The 25256-nt window shown below is 46.8% G+C and overlaps 1 protein-coding gene across 1 annotated transcript in view; it reads right to left on the bottom strand.

Moving 5' to 3' along the window:
• Positions 1-25256, bottom strand: part of LOC126278382 (GTP-binding protein Rit2) — a 138481-nt gene that overhangs the window by 57462 nt on the left and 55763 nt on the right. The window contains exon 3 of the mRNA XM_049978462.1: positions 19984-20186. Coding sequence (XP_049834419.1) covers positions 19984-20186 — 203 coding nt within the window. The remainder of the gene's footprint in view (positions 1-19983; positions 20187-25256) is intronic.

The following is a 25256-nucleotide window of genomic DNA, read 5'->3' as shown; positions in this document are numbered from 1 at the left end:
CCTGGCCACCAAAATGAGTCTGCGAGACGACCTCTATCTGACTGTTCGCGGCATGGAGCCTCACCCGAGAAACCTAGCGCCGCTAGCCATCACACAGGAATCGGCATGGCTCCATATTCCTGCCGGTACCTTCCAGAACCTCATTCACTCTCTTCCTCTATTTCCCACACTGCAAAAGATGGTTATTCAGGCTTTTTGCACGTTGTGACATTAATCTGACTGGGTAGTGTGTGCAGGGTGATTCAAAGATAGCGGTACACACTTAGTGCGGGCAATTTATTTTATTTATTCGTATGGCTAGGGTCCCCCGTAGGACAGACCGTTCGCCGGGTGCCGGTCTTTCAATCTGACGCCACTTTGGCGACCTACAGTCGATGAGGATGATAAGATGATGATGAGGACAACACAACACCCAGTCCCTGGCGGAAAAAATTCCCCGACCCAGCCGGGAATCGAAACCGGCCCCAGAGGGTTGACAATACGTCACGCTGACCATTCAGCTACCGGGGGCAGACGGTGTGGGCAATGTGTCTATGAAAATAAGAGTAAAGTGTTAAACACAGTTTTGTCCGATCCGAAATTCAACACAACTACGTATTGTACATTTAATCTTTTCGGTCTCAGAATGTTGCAGACACTGTTCATCACACTCTGCACAGTTGCAGAGCCATTTTAAGTTAGCTGCTGTAGTTGTCCTACATCTTCAGCTGCAACACCATACAAATGTTCGCCGTGATGGCTCTAAAGGTACAAGTCCAGGGGGTTAAGAATGCAGATCTGGCGGGCGAAGTAACTGGTCCCGCATGGGCTATCCACTTATCGGGATACTTAACAGTGAGATAAACTCTTGCTCTCCTTCTGAAATGTGCAGGTGCGCCGTCGTTCGTAGTAGTTCATGTAGCGAATGGGACATCTGAAGCAAACCACTCAATTCAAATTCCAAAAATTCACGATACACTTTTCCAGCCAGGCGCCGTGGAAAAACATGCGATCCGACTAACTGATCGACCCCTTTACCACACCAAATGTTCACTGCAGAACGATGTTGATATCTTCGTACTGCAGTTACGCGAGCAGAAATTCTGACGTCACAAGTGTCAGCTCTTGTAACTTTTGCAGATGAAATGGCTGGAATTGGTCTCTCCGAAGCAGGCACCACACAGTCACTACCCCATGATGTAACGCCAACCACAAATGACATAATGCATCGTAACTCGGAAATAAACAGTTTCAGAGGAAAATTTAATTAAAATTTTAGTCATATTTTGATGGATACATTTCACCTACGAAGTGTGTACAGTTACTTTTGAATCAGCCTGTATAACGAATGTAATGATAAGCAACAGTACTATTACTTATCCCGAACCTCGAAGAAAAATTTTACTAGTGGAAAGTTTTTCGAAACGTCCATGTAGGGATTCCTACACTCCTGGAAATTGAAATAAGAACACAGTGAATTCATTGTCCCAGGAAGGGGAAACTTTATCGACACATTCCTGGGGTCAGATACATCACATGATAACACTGACAGAACCACAGGCACATAGACACAGGCAACAGAGCATGCACAATGTCGGCACTAGTACAGTGTATATCCACCTTTCGCAGCAATGCAGGGTGCTATTCTCCCATGGAGACGATCGTAGAGATGCTGGATGTAGTCCTGTGGAACGACTTGCCATGCCATTTCCACCTGGCGCCTCAGTTGGACCAGCGTTCGTGCTGGACGTGCAGACCGCGTGAGACGACGCTTCATCCAGTCCCAAACATGCTCAATGGGGGACAGATCCGGAGATCTTGCTGGCCAGGGTAGTTGACTTACACCTTCTAGAGCACGTTGGGTGGCACGGGATACATGCGGACGTGCATTGTCCTGTTGGAACAGCAAGTTCCCTTGCCGGTCTAGGAATGGTAGAACGATGGGTTCGATGACGGTTTGGATGTACCGTGCACTATTCAGTGTCCCCTCGACGATCACCAGAGGTGTACGGCCAGTGTAGGAGATCGTTCCCCACACCATGATGCCGGGTGTTGGCCCTGTGTGCCTCGGTCGCATGCAGTCTGATTGTGGCGCTCACCTGCACGGCGCCAAACACGCATACGACCATCATTGGCACCAAGGCAGAAGTGACTCTCATCGCTGAAGACGACACGTCTCCATTCGTCCCTCCATTCACGCCTGTCGCGGCACCACTGGAGGCGGGCTGCACAATGTTGGGGTGTGAGCGGAAGACGGCCTAACGGTGTGCGGGACCGTAGCCCAGCTTCATGGAGACGGTTGCGAATGGTCCTCGCCGATACCTCAGGAGCAACAGTGTCCCTAATTTGCTGGGAAGTGGCAGTGCGGTCTCCTACGGCACTGCGTAGGATCCTACGGTCTTGGCGTGCATCCGTGCGTCGCTGCGGTCCGGTCCCAGGTCGACGGGCACGTGCACCTTCCGCCGACCACTGGCGACAACATCGATGTACTGTGGAGACCTCACGCCCAACGTGTTGAGCAATTCGGCGGTACGTCCACCCGGCCTCCCGCATGCCCACTATACTCCCTCGCTCAAAGTCCGTCAACTGAACATACGGTTCACGTCCACGCTGTCACAGCATGCTACCAGTGTTAAAGACTGCGATGGAGCTCCGTATGCCACGGCAAACTGGCTGACACTGACGGCGACGGTGCACAAATGCTGCGCAGCTAGCGCCATTTGACGGCCAACACCGCGGTTCCTGGTGTGTCCGCTGTGCCGTGCGTGTGATCACTGGTTGTACAGCCCTCTCGCAGTGTCCGGAGCAAGTATGGTGGGTCTGACACACTGGTGTCAATGTGTTCTTTTTTCCATTTCCAGGAGTGTATATTAAATACACTCCTGGAAATGGAAAAAAGAACACATTGACACCGGTGTGTCAGACCTACCATACTAGATCCGGACACTGCGAGAGGGCTGTAGAAGCAATGATCACATGCACGGCACAGCGGACACACCAGGAGTGTATATTAAATACACTCCTGGAAATGGAAAAAAGAACAAATTGACACCGGTGTGTCAGACCTACCATACTTGCTCCGGACACTGCGAGAGGGCTGTAGAAGCAATGATCACATGCACGGCACAGCGGACACACCAGGAGTGTATATTAAATACACTCCTGGAAATGGAAAAAAGAACAAATTGACACCGGTGTGTCAGACCTACCATACTTGCTCCGGACAATGCGAGAGGGCTGTACAAGCAATGATCACACGCACGGCACAGCGGACACACCAGGAACCGCGGTGTTGGCCGTCGAATGGCGCTAGCTGCGCAGCATTTGTGCACCGCCGCCGTCAGTGTCAGCCAGTTTGCCGTGGCATACGGAGCTCCATCGCAGTCTTTAACACTGGTAGCATGCCGCGACAGCGTGGACGTGAACCGTATGTTCAGTTGACGGACTTTGAGCGAGGTCGTATAGTGGGCATGCGGGAGGCCGGGTGGACGTACCGCCGAATTGCTCAACACGTGGGGCGTGAGGTCTCCACAGTACATCGATGTTGTCGCCAGTGGTCGGCGGAAGGTGCACGTGCCCGTCGACCTGGGACTGGACCGCAGCAACGCACGGATGCACGCCAAGACCGTAGGATCCTACGCAGTGCCGTAGGGGACCGCACCGCCACTTCCCAGCAAATTAGGGACACTGTTGCTCCTGGGGTATCGGCGAGGACCATCCGCAACCGTCTCCATGAAGCTCGGCTACGGTCCCGCACACCGTTAGGCCGTCTTCCGCTCACACCCCAACATCGTGCAGCCCGCCTCCAGTGGTGTCGCGACAGGCGTGAATGGAGGAACTAATGGAGACGTGTCTTCTTCAGCAATGAGAGTCGCTTCTGCCTTGGTGCCAATGATGGTCGTATGCGTGTTTGGCGCCGTGCAGGTGAGCGCCACAATCAGGACTGCATACGACCGAGGCACACAGGGCCAACACCCGGCATCATGGTGTGGGGAGCGATCTCCTAAACTGGCCGTACACCTCTGGTGATCGTCGAGGGGACACTGAATAGTGCACGGTACATCCAAACCGTCATCGAACCCATCGTTCTACCATTCCTAGACCGGCAAGGGAACTTGCTGTTCCAACAGGACAATGCACGTCCGCATGTATCCCGTGCCACCCAACGTGCTCTAGAAGGTGTAAGTCAACTACCCTGGCCAGCAAGATCTCCGGATCTGTCCCCCATTGAGCATGTTTGGGACTGGATGAAGCGTCGTCTCACGCGGTCTGCACGTCCAGCACGAACGCTGGTCCAACTGAGGCGCCAGGTGGAAATGGCATGGCAAGCCGTTCCACAGACTACATCCAGCATCTCTACGATCGTCTCCATGGGAGAATAGCAGCCTGCATTGCTGCGAAAGGTGGATATACACTGTACTAGTGCCGACATTGTGCATGTTCTGTTGTCTGTGTCTATGCGCCTGTGGTTCTGTCAGTGTGATCATGTGATGTATCTGACCCCAGGAATGTGTCAATAAAGTTTCCCCTTCCTGGGATAATGAATTCACGGTGTTCTTATTTCAATTTCCAGGAGTGTATTTCGAAAATGTTCACTGTTTTACAACACAGGAAAATAAAGTGTGTAGTAAAGAAATACTAAACATTTCATAGTTGAAGCGAGTCGCGATAGTTTCGCCGAAAGTACGAATAATGAAGGAAGTTGAAATTTAAAACTCTAGTGAGACGCTGTAAGGTTAATTAATGAAACACTGCTGCCAGTGCTTTTGTTGGCGTAAAAACTTCGCCTGCTTGTGCAGTTTGTTAAAAGGGCGGACTGACAATGCTGAGTACTGCAACCCTTGCCGTTGGAGGCAGTAAAACAGAAAATTTCTGCCCCAATAGCTGCAGCACTTGCAGGGACCGGGGCGAGACGGCTCATTACGGAGCTAATTAGGAAAGCGGCGCAAAACGCAGCGGGGCGCCGCCGTTTGATCTGCTGGTACCGATGCAGCATTATTGTCCCGGGGCTGCGCTAATTGGAAGAGCAGGCACGGGTAATCGTGGCGGTGGCCAACGCTGCAGAGAGTCGGGCTGCGGCGCTCTGCTGCCCGAGTGACGGCTACCGTCTGCTGTTCGTCGCTCTGCACTCCTTAGCAGGATGGATTACCCGAAAGGCAAGATTTCACTTCCACAATGAATTTTAACTCTGTAGGGGCGTGTGCATTGATTAGCAATTTCATGGCAGGTTAAAACTGTGTGCCTATGAAGACAACACAACAGAACGACGTAGATTTTTTTTCCCTATGCTTTTAAGAGTGGGATTAAACTTCGAGATAAAAGGATAGCAACGATAAGATTCGCTGATGATACTGCTATCCTCAATAAAAGTGAAGAAGAATTACATGATATATTAAATGAAGTGAACAGTCTAGGGAGTATTGATTACGGAGTGAGAATAAGTAGAAGGAAGAAAAAAGTAATGAGGAGTAGTAAAAAGGAGAACAGCGAGGGAACATCAGAATTTTGGATCAGGGTTTCGACGAAATGTAGAATTCTGCTACATGAGCAGCAAATTAACGGATTATGGACTGAGCAAGGAAGACATAAAAATCAGAGTGGCCATGTCTAAAAGGACAATACTGGCACAGCACTTCGAAAACGTTCACTGTGAGGAAACTGTAGTAGAAGAGACTTGAAGCATTTAGGTGTGGTACTGAAAACGAATATCGAAAATTAGGTGGTGTGATAAAGTAAGAATGTCGTAGTTCTACGCAGAATGGCGAGGAAAGGGATACGTGGAAGACACTGAGAACAAAAGGGGCATGATGGTAGGAAATCAGGGAATAGCTTCCCTAATACCAGGGGGAACGGTATAGGGTAAAAACTGTAGAGGGAAGACTGAGATCGGAATATAAACAACAAATAGTTGAGAACGTAGGTTGTAAATGGTACTCAGAGATGAAAGTTTGGCACAGGAGAGGAATCGTGGCGACGTCAGACCCAACAGAATACTGATGGCTCAAAAAAGTGCTTTCTTCTTCCTCATTTTCTGCGTTAGTTCCTTTATATATTGAAAGAGTTTTGTAAATTAATTTCTTTGTACAACTACGTTTCTATTTACGTCATGCAGTTGTCATGAGTGTAATTTGCTATTTTCATTTGTTCTGACTCTCTATGTTTTCACGTTTATTAACATGGTGTTTAAATTAATTTTCCGTGAAAACATCAGTATGAAGTTGTAATTTTGTATGAAACTATAAACTGACGTACTCGAAAATTTTGAAAGTGTAATGTGAAGCGAGTTGTGTAGTGCAGTGTAGAACCAGATCGACAGGTCGGCAGTGAAAAGCATCAGCACAGCGACGGGGACGAGAACGGGAAGGTGACTGCCGCGCCTGTGTGTGCGCTGGTGTGTGTTGTGTCCGTGGTCATACATTTTGTCATTTCAGTTTGGTTGTAGTCAACAGCCACTCGACACATTAACCTTGAAAACTATGATGTGCAGACTGCTCAGATGCGTGAACGGTTTGTGTTCTGTTTTGATTTTACACAGCACAGGCAGTTTATTGCATACCGCTGCCAGTGAAACTAAACAGAAATATGATAACACATTTCCGTGTCTTGAACTGATATTAAGAGCTGTAATCGAGAATGTGTGGTGTACTGATCGCCGCGAGACTGCTTTGATTACACGCTGACGTTTGTGCACAGCAGGGATTGTTCGATTAATACCGCTCTAAACATTCATGGTGGTGTCTGATTGTACTATATCATGTCTCCCTACCACTTTCGCGCAACGACGCTCTGAGCGTGTTTTTTTAGGGAATTAACTAGATTGAACCTGGGACCTGCTGCTGGTAAGGAGACGCCAGACCACACATGACATGTAGAATTCAGAAGAGTTCAGTGAGACTAGCGATGATATAACCAAATACTAAATGATCTCAGCGTCAGCTCCACTGCACTCCCTGTAAAAGAATCTTAATTCTAACTAAATATAGTGGAAAGGGTTCAAGGCTTTCCTATTTTTAGTTAGCTGGTAAAATAACGTCGAAAAAGTAGTTAAGTTTACCATTGGAAATTTATTCTAATCACAAAACATCGTTTATAAATTGCACTATTGATAAAAGGAAATGTTTTAATACAGGATGGTAAAAACCAACAGCGTTCAATAAAAATGTGAACGAATATTCCCTAAATGGGTTTCCAAGTTCTACAATCGATCGAAGGATGACCTATGCCATATCACATCTATAATCTTGGTTTAAATTAAGTTTCACAAAAGATAAAACTATCAAAATGGTCTACAGTGACCCTCAATTATCTTTAATTACTTATTTAACTTGTCGTAAATTACAGTGGCTGATGTGGCTTCTCAATAACTATAGAAAAGAAAAATCATCGCGTTTCAGATCTGTTCTTCAAGTGGCAAATGTGAACACCATGAGTTTTAATTAACGATCACCATTAGTATTACGGAAAAAAGGGGTGTAACAGATGAGACTTCTTCAGTTCTGAGTGAAGCCTTATGCGCTCAAAAATGCGGCATCGCGTACGTTCATTACCTTGTCGGTGTCTAAGCAGCGTCAGGGCGGCAGCGGCCGGCGCAGCAGCCATCCAGCCCGCCGTCTCGGAACTAACTCTCGAACTTCTCCTTACTACAATTTACCGAAGTTGGTTTAAAAAAAACTATCTGGCTGTGTTTTCATCTGACCAATCAGGGTCTCAATGTTAACCTTAAGCTCCGCCTACAAAAATTCTGTCTATCCAATGGGAAACGTTATACTTTTCGTGGTGGGGCAATGTTTTTAAAGTTTGCAACGTAACAGAGACGCTAAAAAGTCTCACGCTAAAACTTGCAGCTAGTGTGGTCCTTTTAGCGTTATCGTGAGATCTATACTGCTCTTCTGGAGGGCTCTATCTTTTAACATGGGCTGGGGAGTGATCCTAATGTAACAGACACGCGAAAAAGTCTCACGCTAAAACTTGCGGGTGGTAGTGGCCCTTTTTGTGTTATCGTAAGATCTATACTGCTTTTCTGGAGGGCTCTAGCTTTTAACATGGGCTGGGGGTTGTCCTTGACATACCTGAGACGCGAAAAGGCCTGACGCTAAAACGTGCGGGTTGTATAGTTGTACAGGTAGGCTCGCAGCGTGGGTGCCCAGCCCCTCTCTTTTCTAGCTTAACACGGTTCTGCTCTCGGCTTCTGTCCACGTTTCTCCCCTCGGAACTGCGTCTGCCTCACGGTGGGAAGGTACGACATGCATTTAGGCATTCTTGTGTTAGTCTGTGGTATTCCATTTGCTCACTCGTTACTCGTATTACTTTGGTTAATTTAATGTCACGATTTATTCGGATCTATGTGACATACTACTGGATTTGCTTATCATGTCAGGGTTTTCATGTAAGGTGTTCGATTTGCCTGACACCTTACACCGCGGACGGTTTATTCAAATTACTAATATACTAATGTTCCTGCTTATTGTGGGCGGTTGTACTGTGAAATGTACGGAACCGGGATCGAACGGAAAGCCATAAATCTGAAACTGTGAGGCGTCCATCTCCTTCTCTCCCAGATTCCAACTCCTCCCACATCTGTATCTCTCTCCACCTTTCGCCACTCTGTGTGTCCATCTCCTCGTCGCCCCTTCTTTCTTCACGTTATCACTCCCAGCTCAAAAGGAGGGTACCGGTTGTTAGCCCCACAGCATTTCTTTCCAGATCGTAACTAATCCGTGTACTAAATGCAGTTGAAATAGTACCAAGCGTTTAGGATGAACTCACTACCCGCGGCTTTGCCCGCATGTTCACATGTCAAATGTATTTCACATATATTTAACATATTTCAAATATATTTTCATACACATTTCACGTGTATCTCTTGCAAATTAAGCCCTGCTGTTTCGTTTTCACGCAGCTGAATGTTTGACAGCTACCTCCTGTATTAATAAAGAATCAGTATGTGCTCTAAAGAATGGGCGAAGAAAGCAACATATGGAAAAAACTGGAAAGAAGAAGGAACAGGATGATATTATGTGTGTTGCGACATCCGGGGATAACCTCCACGGTACAAGAGGGAGCTTTAGAAGGTAAAAAATGTAGGGGAACACAGACATTTGAGTACAACTAACAAATTGAGGACGTAGGTTGCAAGCGCTAATCTAAGATGAAGAGGTTAGTGCACGATAGGAACTCGTGGCGGGCAGCATCTAAGTAGTCCGAAGACCTTCCAGTCATAAACATATTTTCACCCATAGGCCTATCGCTTGCGAATTAAGCCCTACAGTGTCTCCTGAACTACGCTGAAGCGCCAAAGAAACTGGTATAGGCATGCGTATTCAAATGCAGAGATATGTAAACAGGCAGCCAACGGCGCTCCGGTCGGCAACGCCAGTATAAGACAAGTGTCTGTCGCAGTTGTTAGATCGAGTACTGCTGCTACAATGGCAGATTATCAAGATTTAAGTGAGTTTGAACGTGGTGTTACAGTCGGTGCACCACCGATGGGGCATAGCATCTTCGAGGTAGCGATGAAGTGGGGGTTTTCCCGTACGATGATTTGACGAGGGTACCGTGAATATGAGGAATCCGGTAAAACATCAAATTTCCGACATCGCTGCTGCCGGAAAAAGATCCTGCACGAACGGGAGCAACGACGAATGAAGAAAATCGTTCACCGTGACAGAAGTGCAACCCTTCTGCAAACTGCTGCAGACTTCAATGCTGGGCCATCAACAAGTGTCAGAGTGCGAACCATTCCATGAAACATAATCGATATCGGTTTTCAAAGCCGAAGGCCCACCCCCGTTCCCTTGATGATTGCACGCCACAAAGCTTTACGCCTCTCCTGGTCGGACGAGATTCGTTTCAAATTGTATCGATGGGATGGGCGAGTACGGGTATGAAGTCAACCTCATGAATCCATAGGCCCTGCATGTCAGCAGGGGACTGTTCAAGCTGATGGAGGCTCGGGTAATGGTGTGGGACGTGTGCACTTGGAGTGAAATGGGACCCCTGATACATCTAGATATGACTCTGACAGGTGACACGTATGTAAGCATCCTGTCCGTTCACCTGCATCCATTCATGTCCATTGCGCTTCCGACGGACTTGGGCAATTCCACACATATGAAGCGACACCTCAGACGTCCATAGTTGCTACAGAGTGGCTCCAGGAACACTCTTCTGAGTTTAAAGACTTCTGTTGGCCACCAAACTCCCCAGACTTGAACATTATTAAGCATATCTGGGATGTCTTGCAACGTGCTGTTCAGAAGAGATCTCCACCCCCTCATACTCTTAGGGATCTATGGACAGCCTTGCATGATTCATGGTGTCAATTCTCCCCAGCACTACTTCAGGCATTAGTCGAGTCCATTACATGTCGTGTTGCGGCACTTCTGCGTGCTCGCGAGAGCCCTACGCGATATTAGGCAGGTGTACCATTTTCCAGCGTGTGTGTGTGTGTGTGTGTGTGTGTGTGTGTGTGTGTGTGTGTGTGTGTGTGTGTGTGTGTGTGTACACTGATATAATCTTGTAGGTACAATCACTGGTGTATATGACTACTGTCTGCAAAATGCGTCGAGGATACAATTCGTAGTAAAGAAGTAATGAACTACAACGTCACGGTTCACACGATAGTTTTATAGCATGAACAGGGTAGGTGTAGTGAGCGATAAGCTTTTTCCTTCCATCGTTTTGTGGGGGTTGTCAGAGTGAAAAAGTTTCGTAATGGTTTGAAATGATGTGTAAAGTTTGTTGCAAGTCACTAAATGCTTTCATTCTCAAGTACTGGATGAAAAAGGTGCGGGTATTTGCGTGTCGTCGGCTACACTGCTTCTTCGCCCCCCCCCCCCCCACCCTCTATTCTCCCTTCTTTTCTCCCCCACAACGATTCTTTCCAGACAGTGACTTGAGTACCAAGTTTTGTTGAAATCGATTCAGCAGTCATACCGGTACATGCATTCATATTTACGTCCATTCGTTTTTGTAATACGTATGGGCACTAGGTGATGTGTACAATCGCCTTTACATTTACGCCCTTTTCCTTCTAATATGCAGATTCCAGCGTGACCTTGCTCTCGAGTGCTGGACTCCTTGTACGAGAGTCAGCCCTCCAGCCCGGGCTGTGCGGTGCCTACCCGCTAACAAGGCGGCAGCCGCCCGCGATCACTATCTGCCCGAGGCGTCGTTGCATGCGCAGTCACGGACTCTGGCGACGAGTGGCTCCCCATAACGACGACTTCTCTTATCTCACTCTGACTCAATGCTCTGTGTCCCGTGCAGCTTTTCTGGAGAGGCCGTCTGACGTGCTCCAAGAACCACAGGGGAGAGTCGATAAGGGGAATTGCTGACGCATTGTCGTTGCACCGGCCACAGACACAGCACAGGCTTTACGCACGACTGTTCATCATAAGGGCACACATAATGTCCGTCTAGAGATATAACAACTTACGCTGGTTTACAATTCATTATTTATTACTCACGTATACATTCGTGGGTATACATCTGCACCCCCCCCCCCTACACACCATTTAGTATCTTAAAGCAAATATCATTTCTATGTCGACGACGTCTAGCTTTACCCAAGTAAATGTTCCACAAGTAGAATCAAGAACAGCTACCAACATAACTCACAAGCAGATATCCTCAGTGTATTTAATAACTTAAATCACTTAAGAAGGGAAGTACTCCAGTTCAGATTGGGTGCCTGTTATGCAAACACAACAGCTCCATACTTAGCAACCACATGCAACCGCACCCTCGATGAAATATCCGAACCTAAAGACTGCAAAGTTGCACAGGTCGCACCAATACTCAAGAAAGGAAATAGTAGTAATCTGATTAATTATATAACTATATCACTGATATCCCTTTGCAGTGAGATTTTAGAACATATACTGTATTCTAACATTACGACGAAATCGAAGAAAACTATTTTATGACAAACAGTCATCCAGGATTTAGAAAATATCGTTCTTGTTAAACACAATTAGCTGTATATTCACGTGAAGTAATATGTGCAGTCGACAGAGAATCTCAAATAGTTGCGTACTTTTAGATTTCCAGGAGTCTTTCGGCACGTTCCTCGCAAGCGACTTCTAATCAAATTGTGTGCCGACAGAGTAACGTTTTGAGACTGGATTCGTGTTTTCCAATCATAAAAGTCACAGTTGGTAGTAACTGACGAAAAATAATCCAGTGAAAAAGAAATGACCTTTGGCTTTCCCAAAGGAACTATTGTAGGTCATGTGCTATTCCTAATCCATACAAACAGTTTAGCAGATCAGAGCAGCGGTCTTTAATTGTTTTTATGTGATGCTCTCATTTACCGTCTCGTAACTGCATTAGACCAAACCCAATTGCAAAATGATTTAGACAGTATGTTTGTATGTCGCGGAAAGTGATAACTAAATCTAAATGATGAAAAGTGTGAACTCATAACACGAGTACTAAAAGAAATCCGCTAAATTTCGATTACATGATAAATAACATAAATCTAAAGGCTCTGAATCCAACTAAATGCCGCGCGGGATTAGCCGAGAGGTCTCGGGCGCTGCAGTCGTGGACTGTGCGGCTGGTCCCGGTGGAGGTTCGAGTCCTCCCTCGGGCATGGGTGAGTGTGTTTGTCCTTAGGATGATTTAGGTTAAGTAGTGTGTAAGCTTAGGGACTGATGACCTTAGCAGTTAAGTCCCATAAGATTTCACACACATTTGAACATTTTGAACATCCAACAAAATACTTGTAATATCCAAGTAAATTAAAACGAAGACATAGATAATTTCGTGGGGAAAGCTAATCAAAGACTAGGATTTATTAGCAGAACACTTAGGAGATGCAGCAGGTCTACTACCTAAGAGACTAGCTACACTACGCTCGCCAACATACCGAGGGTAGGTTGAAGCCCCCACCAACTATAACCGTATGAGTGGGGTATTTATTTGTTACGAGACTCAAACTTTCTCTGAACTGTTCCGCAACTGTATCATCGGAGTCTGGGGGTCGGTAGAAGGAGCCAATTACTAACTTAATTCGGCTGTTAAGTATAACCTCCACCCTCACCAATTCGCACGGAGTATCTACTTCGACTTCACTACAAGATAAACCACTACTGACAGACACAAACACTCCACCACCAATTCTGCCTAATCTATCTTTCCTGAACACCGTCTGAGACTTCGTAAAAATTTCTGCAGAACTTATTTCAGGCTTTAGCCAGCTTTCTGTACCTATAACGATATCAGCTTCTGTGCTTTCTATTAGCGCTTGAAGCTCAGGGACTTTTCCAGCGCAACTACAACAATTTACAACTATAATTTCGACTGTTCCTTGATCCAAGCACGTCCTGTAATTGCCAAGCACCCTTTGACATTACAGCCCATACCGCACTTTCCCGAGGCCTTCTAACCTAAAAAACCGCCCAGTCCACGCCACACAGCCTCCGCTACCCGTGTAGCCGCCAGCTGAGTGTAGTGAACTCCTGACCTATTCAGCGGAACCCGAAACCCCACCACCCTATGGCGCAAGTCAAGGAATCTGCAGCCAATACGGTCGCAAAACCGTCTGAGCCTCTGATTCAGACCCTCCACCCGGCTCTGCACCAAAGGTCCGCAGTCGGTTCTGTCAACGATGCTGCAGATGGTGAGCTCTGCCTTCATCTCGTAAGCAAGACCGGCAGCCTTCAACAAATCAGATAGCCGCTGGAATCCAGAGAGAATTTCCTCAGATCCAAAGCGACACACGTCATTAGTGCCAACATGTGCCACCACCTGCAGCTGGCTGCACCCTGTGCTCTTCATGGCATCCGGAAGGACCCTTTCCACATCAGGAATGACTCCTCCCGGAATGCACACGGAGTGCACACTGGATTTCTTCCCGTCCTTAGCCCCCGTATCCCTAAGGGGCCCCATTACGCGCCTAACATTGGAGCTCCCAACTACCAGTAAGCCCACCCTCTGCGATTGCCCGGACCTTGAAGGCTGAGAATGATCCTCTGAGACAGGGCAGGCAGCTGCATCTGGCTCACCCAAAGACAGTGCCTGAAACCGGTTTGTCAGACGTACCGGGGAGGCTTTCTGATCAGCCTCCGGGGACGCCTTTCGCTGCCTGCCACGCTTTGGAACGACCTCCCAATCAACCACAGGCGAGGGCTCAGCCCCACTGCGGGCAGCAACCGAGGCAACCACAGCGGTAGACCGATCTGGGGACAGACGGGACGAGGTTGACATCCCCGTGATACCCAAGTCCGGCTCCCCACAGTGGTGCCCATTGGCAACAGCCTCAAGCTGCGCGACCGAAGTCAGCGCCGATTGCAGCTGTGAGCGAAGGGATGCCAAATCAGCCCTCATCCGAACACAGCAATCGCAGTCCCTGTCCATTCTAATCGATGTTGAACAACAGTTACCGAAACACGAGTCCGTGCCTAGATAACGCAAGCGAAACACGCAAAGAATGTATAAACTAACCTGTAGAAATGCCTAACGACTGCGCTACAATCTGCTGAATTTACGATTACAGTAACTAAAACTCGAAATTGCACATCCTATACGAAACTCACACGCAATTTAAATAAGAATCTACGAAGTAAACACTAAAGCGCGATGCTACAACTGCCAAATACTATAATACGCCCGAAATATATGAATTAAACAATGCAAGTGCCCAAAAACACACAAAGAAATTAATTAAACTATATAACAAACAAGTAGGCTAGGGTTATACGACTTGCTGCTGCAGCTGCTTATCCAACGGCGGCAGGGAGCACACTGACTGACCAACCGACACTGGCCGTTCAAAACAAAAACAGAAGACAGACGACTACGCGAATTTACACTATTCAGGTACTAAGGCGAGATGCTACAATCCTCAAATACTATAATACGCCCGAAATATATGAATTAAACAATGCAAGTACCCAAAACACGCAAAGAAATTAATTAAACTATCTAACAAACAAGTAGGCTAGGGTTATACGACTTGCTGCTGCAGCTGCTTATCCAACGGCGGCAGGGAGCACATGGCGATGAAGATGTAGTATATCAAGATGAATAGATCAGGAGATGTGCCTTGACGACTGAAGCCTATAATAAACTGATAGGATAGACGGCGGCACTATGGGAAATCAGCACACGAGAGCAGGGGAAGGAATTCTGCTAGCGCGGAAGCAAAATAACACGTAGTGGACGGAGCAAGAAGGTCGTAAAAATCAGACTAGCGCAGTCAAAGAGTGAGCACTCCTGCGGACAAAAAGTGTACTAATATGAAACTAGGCCTTAATAAGAGCTGAAATTTCTCAGAATGTACGTTTGGAGCACTGCATTAAATGGAAGTGTACGATGGTCTGTGGGAAAACCGGAAAAGAAGAGAGACTGGAAACGTTTAAGATGCGGTGGCATAGGATGACAAAGTTCTCTGCAGAAATGATGAAGAAAGGAAGGTATGGAACAAACTAACATAAGAAGGAACAGGATGATAAGACATGTGATGCGACATCAGGGAACTTCCACGTTACTTGCGGGAACTGTACAGAGTAAGAACTAAGGAGGGGGAAAAAAAGATTGGAATAGGTTTCAAATGATACTTCGAGAAGTAGAGGTTAACACAGGATAAGCGCTGTGGTAGGCCTCATCAAATCAGTCAGAATAGTGCAACATTTTTTTGAGTCTCTACATACGGGGTATTCATTTTAAATCAAGAGAATGGAATATCTCGAAAACTACACATCGGATCAAAAAAAAGTTACAGTTCCAAATTGTTTGTCTCAGAGGGCCACATCCAATGATAACGCACCCAACCCGCCACCCCACCCCGTGCGTGGGTGGTGGGGACAACTTTGAAATCTTCAATGGAAACCCCCGTTTCTTATTGCAGATTACGATTCTATGGCAAAATCTATATACATTTTGTCTGAATCATTTTTTTTTCGTTTCGCCACAGATGGCTCTGCAGCCGAAGGAATGGAAATAGGAACAGGCTACTCAATGGCCCTTCAATATCCAATGACACGCCGGAACCAACCTCCATGCTGCGAGGGTAGGATAGGCCAGTATTTCATAGCTTAAAACTGGAAATCCAATTCGCAACGTTGTATTCCTCCGACATATCGAACTGGGGGCTACACGACGCGCCGCCGTGGCCGTATCATAACAGGCAGTACACTGCGATCGGAGCTCACGTATCGTGCAGACGTAGAACAGATAGCAGCTCTAAATATTACAATACTTGCGCAGTGTTTATTGCCGGCACACCTACCTGTTATTTTGAGAACAGGCGTGCAAGTGAACGATGAATGTTGCAACTGCAGAAGAAGAAATTGACATGATCCTGATTTATGGAGAACGTAGGAGAAGTGTTGCGGCTGCTATTACCTTGTATGCCGAGGGTTTTCCAGAGAAAGCTCGGTCTCGTTCGTTCCTTTGAACGTTGTGAACGCCTATACGTCTGATGGTCGTGTACAGACCGGCAAAATTAAACGAAGCAATCGTATTACAGGAGAAACTAAAGAAATAGCGGTACTAGCGGCAGTGCACCACAACCCAAGGATAAGCGCCCAGATATTACACTTCGAGTCCGGTATGTCCGTAGGTAGAATTGTCACACTACGACATCAAGGACTTCATTCCCCTGATTTCCATAACCAGGTAGTGTTTTGTGAATGGGCACGTTAACTAATGCAAACAACCCCACTGTTCTTTGCTGAGTTACTATTTTCCGATGAGTCTACATTCACAAAACGAGGTAGCATTAAGCGGCAAAACATGCATTACTAGAGTGTAGACAATCCCCACTGGTTACGGCAAGGTGACCATCAACGTCCTTGATCGGTTAACGGATGGAGCGGCATTATGGGGAACCAGTTCTTTGGTCCGTATTTTGCCGACGGCACTTCGAGTGGACGCAAGTGGCGAACGCCTTTGGAACAGGAACTGCCGGTACTACTATAGGATGTCGCCCTGTACGTCCGACAGCTTATGTGGTTTCAGCATGGCGGTTGTACAGCGCATTATGCACCTGAAGAAGGGAAGGTATTAGACTGTCTTTACACTGGTCGGCGGATCGGCAGAGATGGCCCTATTAATTGGCCTGCTAGGTCGCCGGGTTTCTTTCTTTGGGGATATTTAAAATATAACATGTACCAGCAAGTGCCAACAGGCCATGAAGAGACGGTCGACCGCATCAGAAACGCCTGTGCTGACATTCCCGCAGATACGTTTCTATCCGGTGTACGGTAATTTGAAAAGCGGATCACTAAGTGTACTGAAGTTGGCAGTAGTAAGTTTGAACACGCACACTAATTGGAAAAGAATAGCGATCGCTTCGGGCCACAGACACAGCGGCGCAACGAATACTCCCCTGTTCGATACGATGAAGGGATACAACTTTGAGAATGGTGTTTCCACGCCCCATTGGATATCGAAGGGTCATTGAGTAGCGAGTTGTAAATTACGATTGTGTACCCACTTCTGTTCCTACGATTACAGAGCCGGCTGTGGCGTAACGAAGAAAATGCTTTAGACAAAATGGATATAGATTTTGCCGTAGAATCGTAATCTGCAATAAAAAATGGTGTCCCCCTTCGAGGCAATAAATTTGGAATTGTAACTTCCTTGATCCGATGTGTAGTTTTTGAGATATTTGAATGTCTTCAGTTAAAATGAACACCTTGTATATAAAGCCAGTGTGCATGTGTGTGTATGTCTGGACCTCCTCCAAAACAACTGGATCGATTTCAACCGAATTTGGCGCAAAAATAGTAGCCTTCTCGAATATTAGCAGTGTAAGGTTGAAAGGTGGCTTTCATTTGTGACATTCATTTAGCAGATTATTCTGCATATTTGGAGAAAATAAACCCATATAATGGTTAAGTAGTCTTATTAGGTGGATTAGAAAGAGAGATACGTGATGATTAGAAACATGTCTGGAATAATAGGGGCTTTGGTAATGATAATATTTAGTTCATGCTGTAGGTGTAAGCAAAGTGGATTTGCCAGTAGAGACGGGGAGGCGAAGGCCGGTGAGCGCCGGAAGAGCATTGGGCAGAGGCCGGGGGTCCCAGGGGATGCGGGCACTGACCTGCAAGCATCAAAAGGGACGCCGCCGGGTGCCAGGTGTGTGTGTGTGTGTGTGTGTGAGAGAGAGAGAGAGAGAGAGAGAGAGAGAGAGAGAGAGGGGGGGGGGGAATGTCGAGCAGACAGAGAGCCGCCTGGTCGCGCGCTTTTTTAGCGGCAAATGGGCTGAGCTCTGGTTGGGCAGTTCATAAGAAAGTGCGGGAAACACTGAGGGTCAACGCCCGCTGTTTGAACAGAGAAATTTTTGGATAGGTGGAGAAATTGTATCACTTTGCGAGGGAGATGTGGGAGGCCTTTGCAGCGTCAGGATTGGCTGATTAGAGTTTGGCGGCAAGATCGTCGCAAGAGGATCGAGGAAAGCGAGACAAGAAGAGAGCATCTTGTGCCGTGAAAGCGGACAGTCGCAAAGTTCGGTAACTCTGAGATAGGGACTTAGATTCTTAATACTGTGCTGTATAATCTAGAGTCTGCAGCTACAGTAGGACATCAGTGTCCACGATAGGCACTGCATTGACTACTAGTAAAATTGCAGTTGATTCCGCCTTATAGGCTGGCAGTCACCATTGAACATAGTCAACCAGTGCACAGAGCTATCATACTGGTATTGCACGTTAGTACAAGACACACTGTGTTGCACCTTAAAGGTTGTTGAGCCAGTCTTGAAAGCGTTGTATACCATTTAGAGGAAATATGGGGCTTGTGGTATTAGTAGTTACTGAGTAGTTTATTCTGCTCAAGATGTTTGTGAGACTTATCTTAATTCAGCGACTACGCAGCTGCAGTCGTCGCCCAGCAGTATCGACGGAGCCAGCAGGCTGGTAGACGGTATTGTAAAACTTGCAGCAGCGGCAGTGAAGTTCAGAACTAGTTGTTGGATCGTGTTCTTGCCATCACTGAGCATCCGTGCAGTTCTGCTTACGGTTCGTTATTGATTATTTGTCTTTTTGCATGTTGTTTGGTTTGTTTCTTGGTGGTGGTGTCCGAAGTACGTATTATTTCAGACACAAAAGAGATTATAGGAACCCAGTCAGATCGCATTTATCATTTGCTTATCCAGGGGCATAATTACATCTAACTTCGCATCAACTTAAGATTAAGAGCTGAGACCCAATCTTACCAGTGCAGTATATCTAAGAACAGTGTACAATTTGTTTAATTTGTTTTCATTCATGATTTGTTCAATATGTTTTAATTTCTATCGTGAGATAATTTACAGTAAATACAAGTTATTTACAATATCACTTTTGATTCAGCAGTAGTGGTAGCTAGCCGTCACTGTCACATTAATGTATTATTCATGTTTAATAACGGCCACTACCCCAGTGGGAAGACCATACAGGGTTCATAACCTGCTAGCTCCAATAATTGCTACAGAAGAATGCTGAAGATAAGGTGGATAGATCACGTAACTAATGAGGAGGTATTGAATAGGATTGGGGAGAAGAGAAGTTTGTGGCATAAGAGCAATAAAAGATTTATCAGCCCCTAATGTGTAGGCCGCCGTGCACGACACGTGTGGTGTGTGGAAGCAGCAATAGCCTCTGTTATCGACCTACTTTGCGAGCGCTATATGCGCAGATGGGCACGGCTGATCAGAGAGATGGGGGGAGGAGATGTACTGTGTAGTTAGTGAATGGGAGTATCAGGTGGACCGAGAAAAGGGGGAGGAAGATATGGACAGAGGGAAAGAGCAGGTGGACGAAGGGGATCGAGAAGATTGTAGACAGGATGAGGGCAGAGAGACGAGAGGAGGACAGAGAGGGAGGAGGAGGAAACGTCCGCGATACATGGGTCAAACGCGCGTACGGGCGAAGCTGCGGGAAAAAGACTATCAAATAAATAAAAAAGAAATCCTTCACCGACGTCGATTCACATCATGTTCGTTGTTCGATTGGGATGGGTACAATGGACGAATAGGCCTCGCCATTGCGAGCAGTGTGGCAGGTCACTCACCGAGCGAGGTGTCGTAGGCGTGCAGGTACTCGGAGGTCATGAACTGCGACACGAGCGACGACTTGCCGACGCCGGCGGCGCCCAGCATGACGACGCGCAGCGGGGCGGGGGGCGACGCCGCGCTCGACTCGCGACTCGACGCCAGCGACGCCGTGGCGCTGGTGCGCGCGGAGCCGCAGTGCTGCGCCGTTAGGTGCTCCGTGCTGCAACACGACGACGACGCTGCCTGTCGTTTCTACCTACTGAACTGGCTGCAAGGAAGCTACGATACAATTTCTGGAATTTTCTATTTTAATAGCCGATCTTTGTAATTCTGCAGGGCGTTACAAAAAGGTACGGCCAAACTTTCAGGAAACATTCCTCACGCACAAAGAAAGAAAATATGTTATGTGGACATGTTTCCGCAAACGCTTACTTTCCATGTTAGAGCTCATTTTATTACTTCTCTTCAAATCACTTTAATCGTGGAATGGAAACACACAGCAACAGAACGTACCAGCGTGACTTCAAAAACTTTGTTACAGGAAATGTTCAAAATGTCCTCCGTTAGTGAGAATACATGCATTCACCCTACGTCGCATGGAATCCCTGATGCACTGATGCAGCCCTGGAGAATGGTGTATTGTACCACAGCCGTCCACAATACGAGCACGAAGAGTCTCTACATTTGGTACCAGTGTTGCGTAGACAAGAGCTTTCAAATGCCCCCATAAATGAAAGTCAAGAGGGTTGAGGTCAGGAGAGAGTGGAGGCCATGGAATTGGTCCGCCTCTACCAATCCATCGATCACCGAATCTGTTGTTGAGAAGCGTACGAACACTTCGACTGAAATGTGCAGGAGATCCATGAACCACATGTTGTGTCGTACTTGTAAAGCCACATGTTCTAGCAGCACAGGTAGAGTATCCCGTATGAAACCATGATAACGTGCTCCACTGAGCGTAGGTGGAAGAACATGGGGCCCAATCAAGACATCAGCAACAATGCCTGCCCAAACGTTCGCAGAAAATCTGTGTTAATGACGTGATTGCACAATTGCGTGCAGGTTCTCGTCAGCCCACACATGTTGATTGTGCAAATTTACAATTTGATCACGTTGGAATGAAGCCTCATCCGTAAAGAGAACATTTGCACTGAAATGAGGATTGACACATTGTTGGATGAACCATTCGCAGAAGTGTACCCGTGGAGGCCAATCAGCTGCTGATAGTGCCTGCACACGCTGTACATGGTACGGAAACAACTGGTTCTCCCGTAGCACTCTCCATACAGTGACGTCGTCAACTTTACCTTGTACAGCAGCAACTTCTCTGACGCTGACATTAGGGTTATCGTCAACTGCACGAAGAATTGCCTCGTCCATTTCAGGTGTCCTCGTCGTTGTAGGTCTTCCCCAGTCGCGAGTCATAGTCTGGAATGTTCCGTGCTCCCTAAGACGCCGATCAATTGCTTCGAACGTCTTCCTGTCGGGACACCTTCATTCTGGAAATCTGTCTCGATACAAACGTACCGCGCCACGGCTATAGCCCAGTGCTCATCCATACATCAAATGGGCATCTGCCAACTCCGCATTTGTAAACATTGCACTGACTGCAAAACCACGTTCGTGATGAACACTAACCGGTTGATGCTACGTTCTGATGTGCTTGATGCTAGTACTGTAGAGCAATGAGTCGCATTGCAACACAAGCACCGAAGTCAACATTACTTTTCTTCAATTGTGCCAACTTGTTATGAAAAAAACCCTATACTGGAGATTCGGGGCGAGGGGGGGGGGGGGGGGATTGGATTGGATTGGATTGTTTGGGGAAGGAGACCAGACAGCGAGGTCATCGGTCTCATCGGATTAGGAAAGGACGGGGAAGGAAGTCGGCCGTGCCCTTTCAAAGGAACCATCCCAGCAATTGCCTTAAGTGATTTAGGGAAATCACGGAAAACCTAAATCAGGATGGCCGGACTCGGGATTGAACCGTCGTCTTCCCGAATACGAGTCCAGTCTGACAGGAGGGGGGGGGGGAGAGGGGATAGGTGGCAAATGCCCCCTCTTCTCTCCCTCCCACCAGCACCTCTCGCGGATGCTTATGGACTGCCGTATTCGAAACCACTTCGTTGCGGCCATCCCTTCCTTTTCGTGTTGTGTGACTCACCGCTGGTCTACCACTGCCGCTATGCGTGTGACCTCTTTTAGCACTGGTGCACGGTGAATACTGTTTCCTCCCACGGTGAAAGTGAAAATAAGAGCCGGCCAAATACGTGCAACTTGGAGCCCCGACAAGAAAAGAATTACCGTGGGCGTCCGGAAGAGGCCGTGCTGCGCTATAGCCTATAGGTGCTCTTTGTCGGCGTTGCGCGAGCCAAAGGTCGCGGGGCGGTCTTTGATCTTTGCAGTCGGCGCGCCTGCCGACCTTCACACCTTGTGATCTATTCGAGACTGGCGCGCGCAGTACGGCCACGGCTACGGCGACGAGGCGGCGAATTCAGCGCCGCCATTCGTACGCCCTCACTGACGCAAGCCTCTGAGCTGCTGGCTCCACGGACTTCTGACAACGTTTTATTCTCCCTGAAAGGACGCTCAACCAACACTCGTGCGTGCGGAATGGAATTTAGATTGGGGAAAGAAACACTCTTATTTTTCAGCCACAATGTACGTTTAAAGCTAGACGATTTTCATAGCCAGTTAGGCTGCTCATTCTTTTCCATTCGACAAGTGAAACGTGTTTAGTTCAACCAGCGTAACATTTTCTGCTGCGCTAATTTGTATTGCTAAGTAAAATCGGTATGGTCAAATGGTCAAATCTGAGGCTCAGCGCTGTCCTTAGGTGATAGTCAGCTGTTTTTAAGAGAATATTAAATATAAGTGGGGTTTTGTTTCCTGTTTTCAAATGTGACACTTCTACAAACTCTGCCGCTTACGTTCCACAACGATATGATTCCTTCGAAGTCAAAAGAAATATACTACTAGGGTTGAACGATAAGTAATAGCTTCATGGACAAGATGAGAATGAAACAAACCTTAGAATTTCCTCTTTAATAACATACTCCGATCAGATAATAGTTCAAGAAAATGGAGATAATCTTGAGAGCGAAATTTTTCATCTTAATTTGTTGGGTTGTAGATAAAACGCGACTATCTCCTCTAATAAAACAAAAGTTATGACATTTAAGGGAAAATCGCCTACAAAATCGAAAATCATAGTAAATAATATAATAATGGCTGTGACATAGCACTAGATTTCGATAGTGAAACCGATAATAAGCTCCTGAGAATTCTCCGCAGTGTTAGAGGTCGCATCGGAGAAGGTCACTTTAGAAATGAAGGCGTTATAAATGAATCAAAAATCAGTTCCATGCCCAAGAAAATAGACCTATACAGAAACACATGGCGGGAACATGTGAATACAATGCCTGGAAACATACTTCCAAAACAAATTCTTGATGTGTAATATAACGTAATGTGAAAATATAGACACTGTACAAACATACGCATTGTAACTATCAATACTGATCCATGCACCTTCGGGAATCATGAAATGTGTGAGCGTAAGTGTTGCGATCTCCGTGACGTGTGAATCGGTCCTGGAGGCCGAAGTCGTTTAGGCGACCGCTCCCGTTAAGCGCGAAATCTGGGTTCGAGTGCCGTTCCGGCACAGATTTCCGTGAGTCGCAATCAACTGACATCAATTCAAATTTGGAAAATGCGAATCCATTTCATAATAAAAAACTGCATTTACACGCCATAAACGTTAATATGGTTTCTTTGACTAAAGAGTCTGACCCCGGTAGCTGGGTGGTCAGCGCGACGGAATGTCGTGCCTAACGGCCCGGGTTCAGTTCCCAGCTGGGTCGGAGATTTTCTCCTCTCAGGGACTGGGTGTTGTGTTGTCCTTATCATCATCATTTCATCCTCATCGACACGCAAGTCGCCGAAGTGGCGTCAACTCAAAAGACTTGCACCAGGCGAACGGTCTAGGGAGGCCCTAGACACACGGCATTTCCATTTTGACTACAGAGTAAACTTTCAAAAGTGATGCAACTAATTAACTGTACAAAAGTTGCAGTTACAACATCACAGAACTGCAGTCGAGGTATGAATTGTAACTTCGTACACCTGTCTGCTGCCCTGTATATGCTTTCAGTTTATATTATCATCATCTGTCGTACAGCTTCAGACAGGAGTAAATACGAGGACGCGCTGAGAAATAATGCCTCCGAATTTATTATGTGAAAATTCTGAACGCTTTTTAAATAAAACAAGCGTTATTAACATTCTACCTCTTTATTCTTCATGGTCACCCTAGTGACGAACACATTTCCCCCCCAACGAGAGACCAGTTTTTTGATACCATCGCTATGCAATGTTGGTCTCGGTTGACGGATCCACAACCTCACTTCTGCTCGCGCCGCTTCATCACAACCAAAGTTAATTCATCGAAGGTGTTCTTTGAGTTTCGGAAACAGACGAAAATACGATGGGACCAAGGCGATACAGTACGGTGGGTTTTAAGAAAATAAACGCCGATTACTTCATTTGACTATGTCTCGGCGCCTAACTGGCGTGGATGATTGGTCAACGCGTCAGATTGTTGCAGATATCGCAGCAGACGTGTGTGGTCTGGCATTTTCATGGTCAGAGAGAGAATGCTCCATGAGTGGAAGAACTTTACTAATTGGAAACTCTATTATAGCGCGTTGATTCTCGCGCATCGACATATTACGTTACACGCGGGTATATTACGCGCTACAATTCGGATCCATCTAGCGGCAGAGGGCTGCAAGTTTGTAAACATAAGGAATAAAGCTGTAGTTTTAGTCAGAAACTCTAAAATTCGGAGGCATTACTTTTCAGAACGCCTTCGTAGAATTCTGGCTACCAATCGCCAGTCGCCAGTTAATATTCCTTCCCCGTTCGTGTTACACGATGAGTTGAGCGGTTTTATCACAAAACAGAGCCCCATACGCCGAATCGAAGGGGAACTCTCTCGCCTGGTGGCTGAAAACAGTTAGGACGCATTCATGTGTGAAGTGCCGCAATGGCCAAACACGAGTTGCGCTGCTCTCCTTCTAGCGCTCGGCAATATTTCCTTTTTTTTGGTATGAAGCACGATTTCCGTTTTAACGTTGTCGAGGTTCGTGAGGATCTGCGAAAAATTTCGCTGTGTTGCTGCTGTGTGAAGTGCAGCGCAGTAACAGAAAAAAAAGCGAGAGTATTTTAAGCCCGCGCATTCGACGACAAAACCACGGTGTGTTGTCGTAGGAAAAAAAAATCAACTTGT

This window comes from Schistocerca gregaria, chromosome 6 (assembly GCF_023897955.1).
Source record: "Schistocerca gregaria isolate iqSchGreg1 chromosome 6, iqSchGreg1.2, whole genome shotgun sequence".
Taxonomy (NCBI): domain Eukaryota; kingdom Metazoa; phylum Arthropoda; class Insecta; order Orthoptera; family Acrididae; genus Schistocerca; species Schistocerca gregaria.
This window is presented reverse-complemented; position numbering and strand designations above follow the sequence as displayed.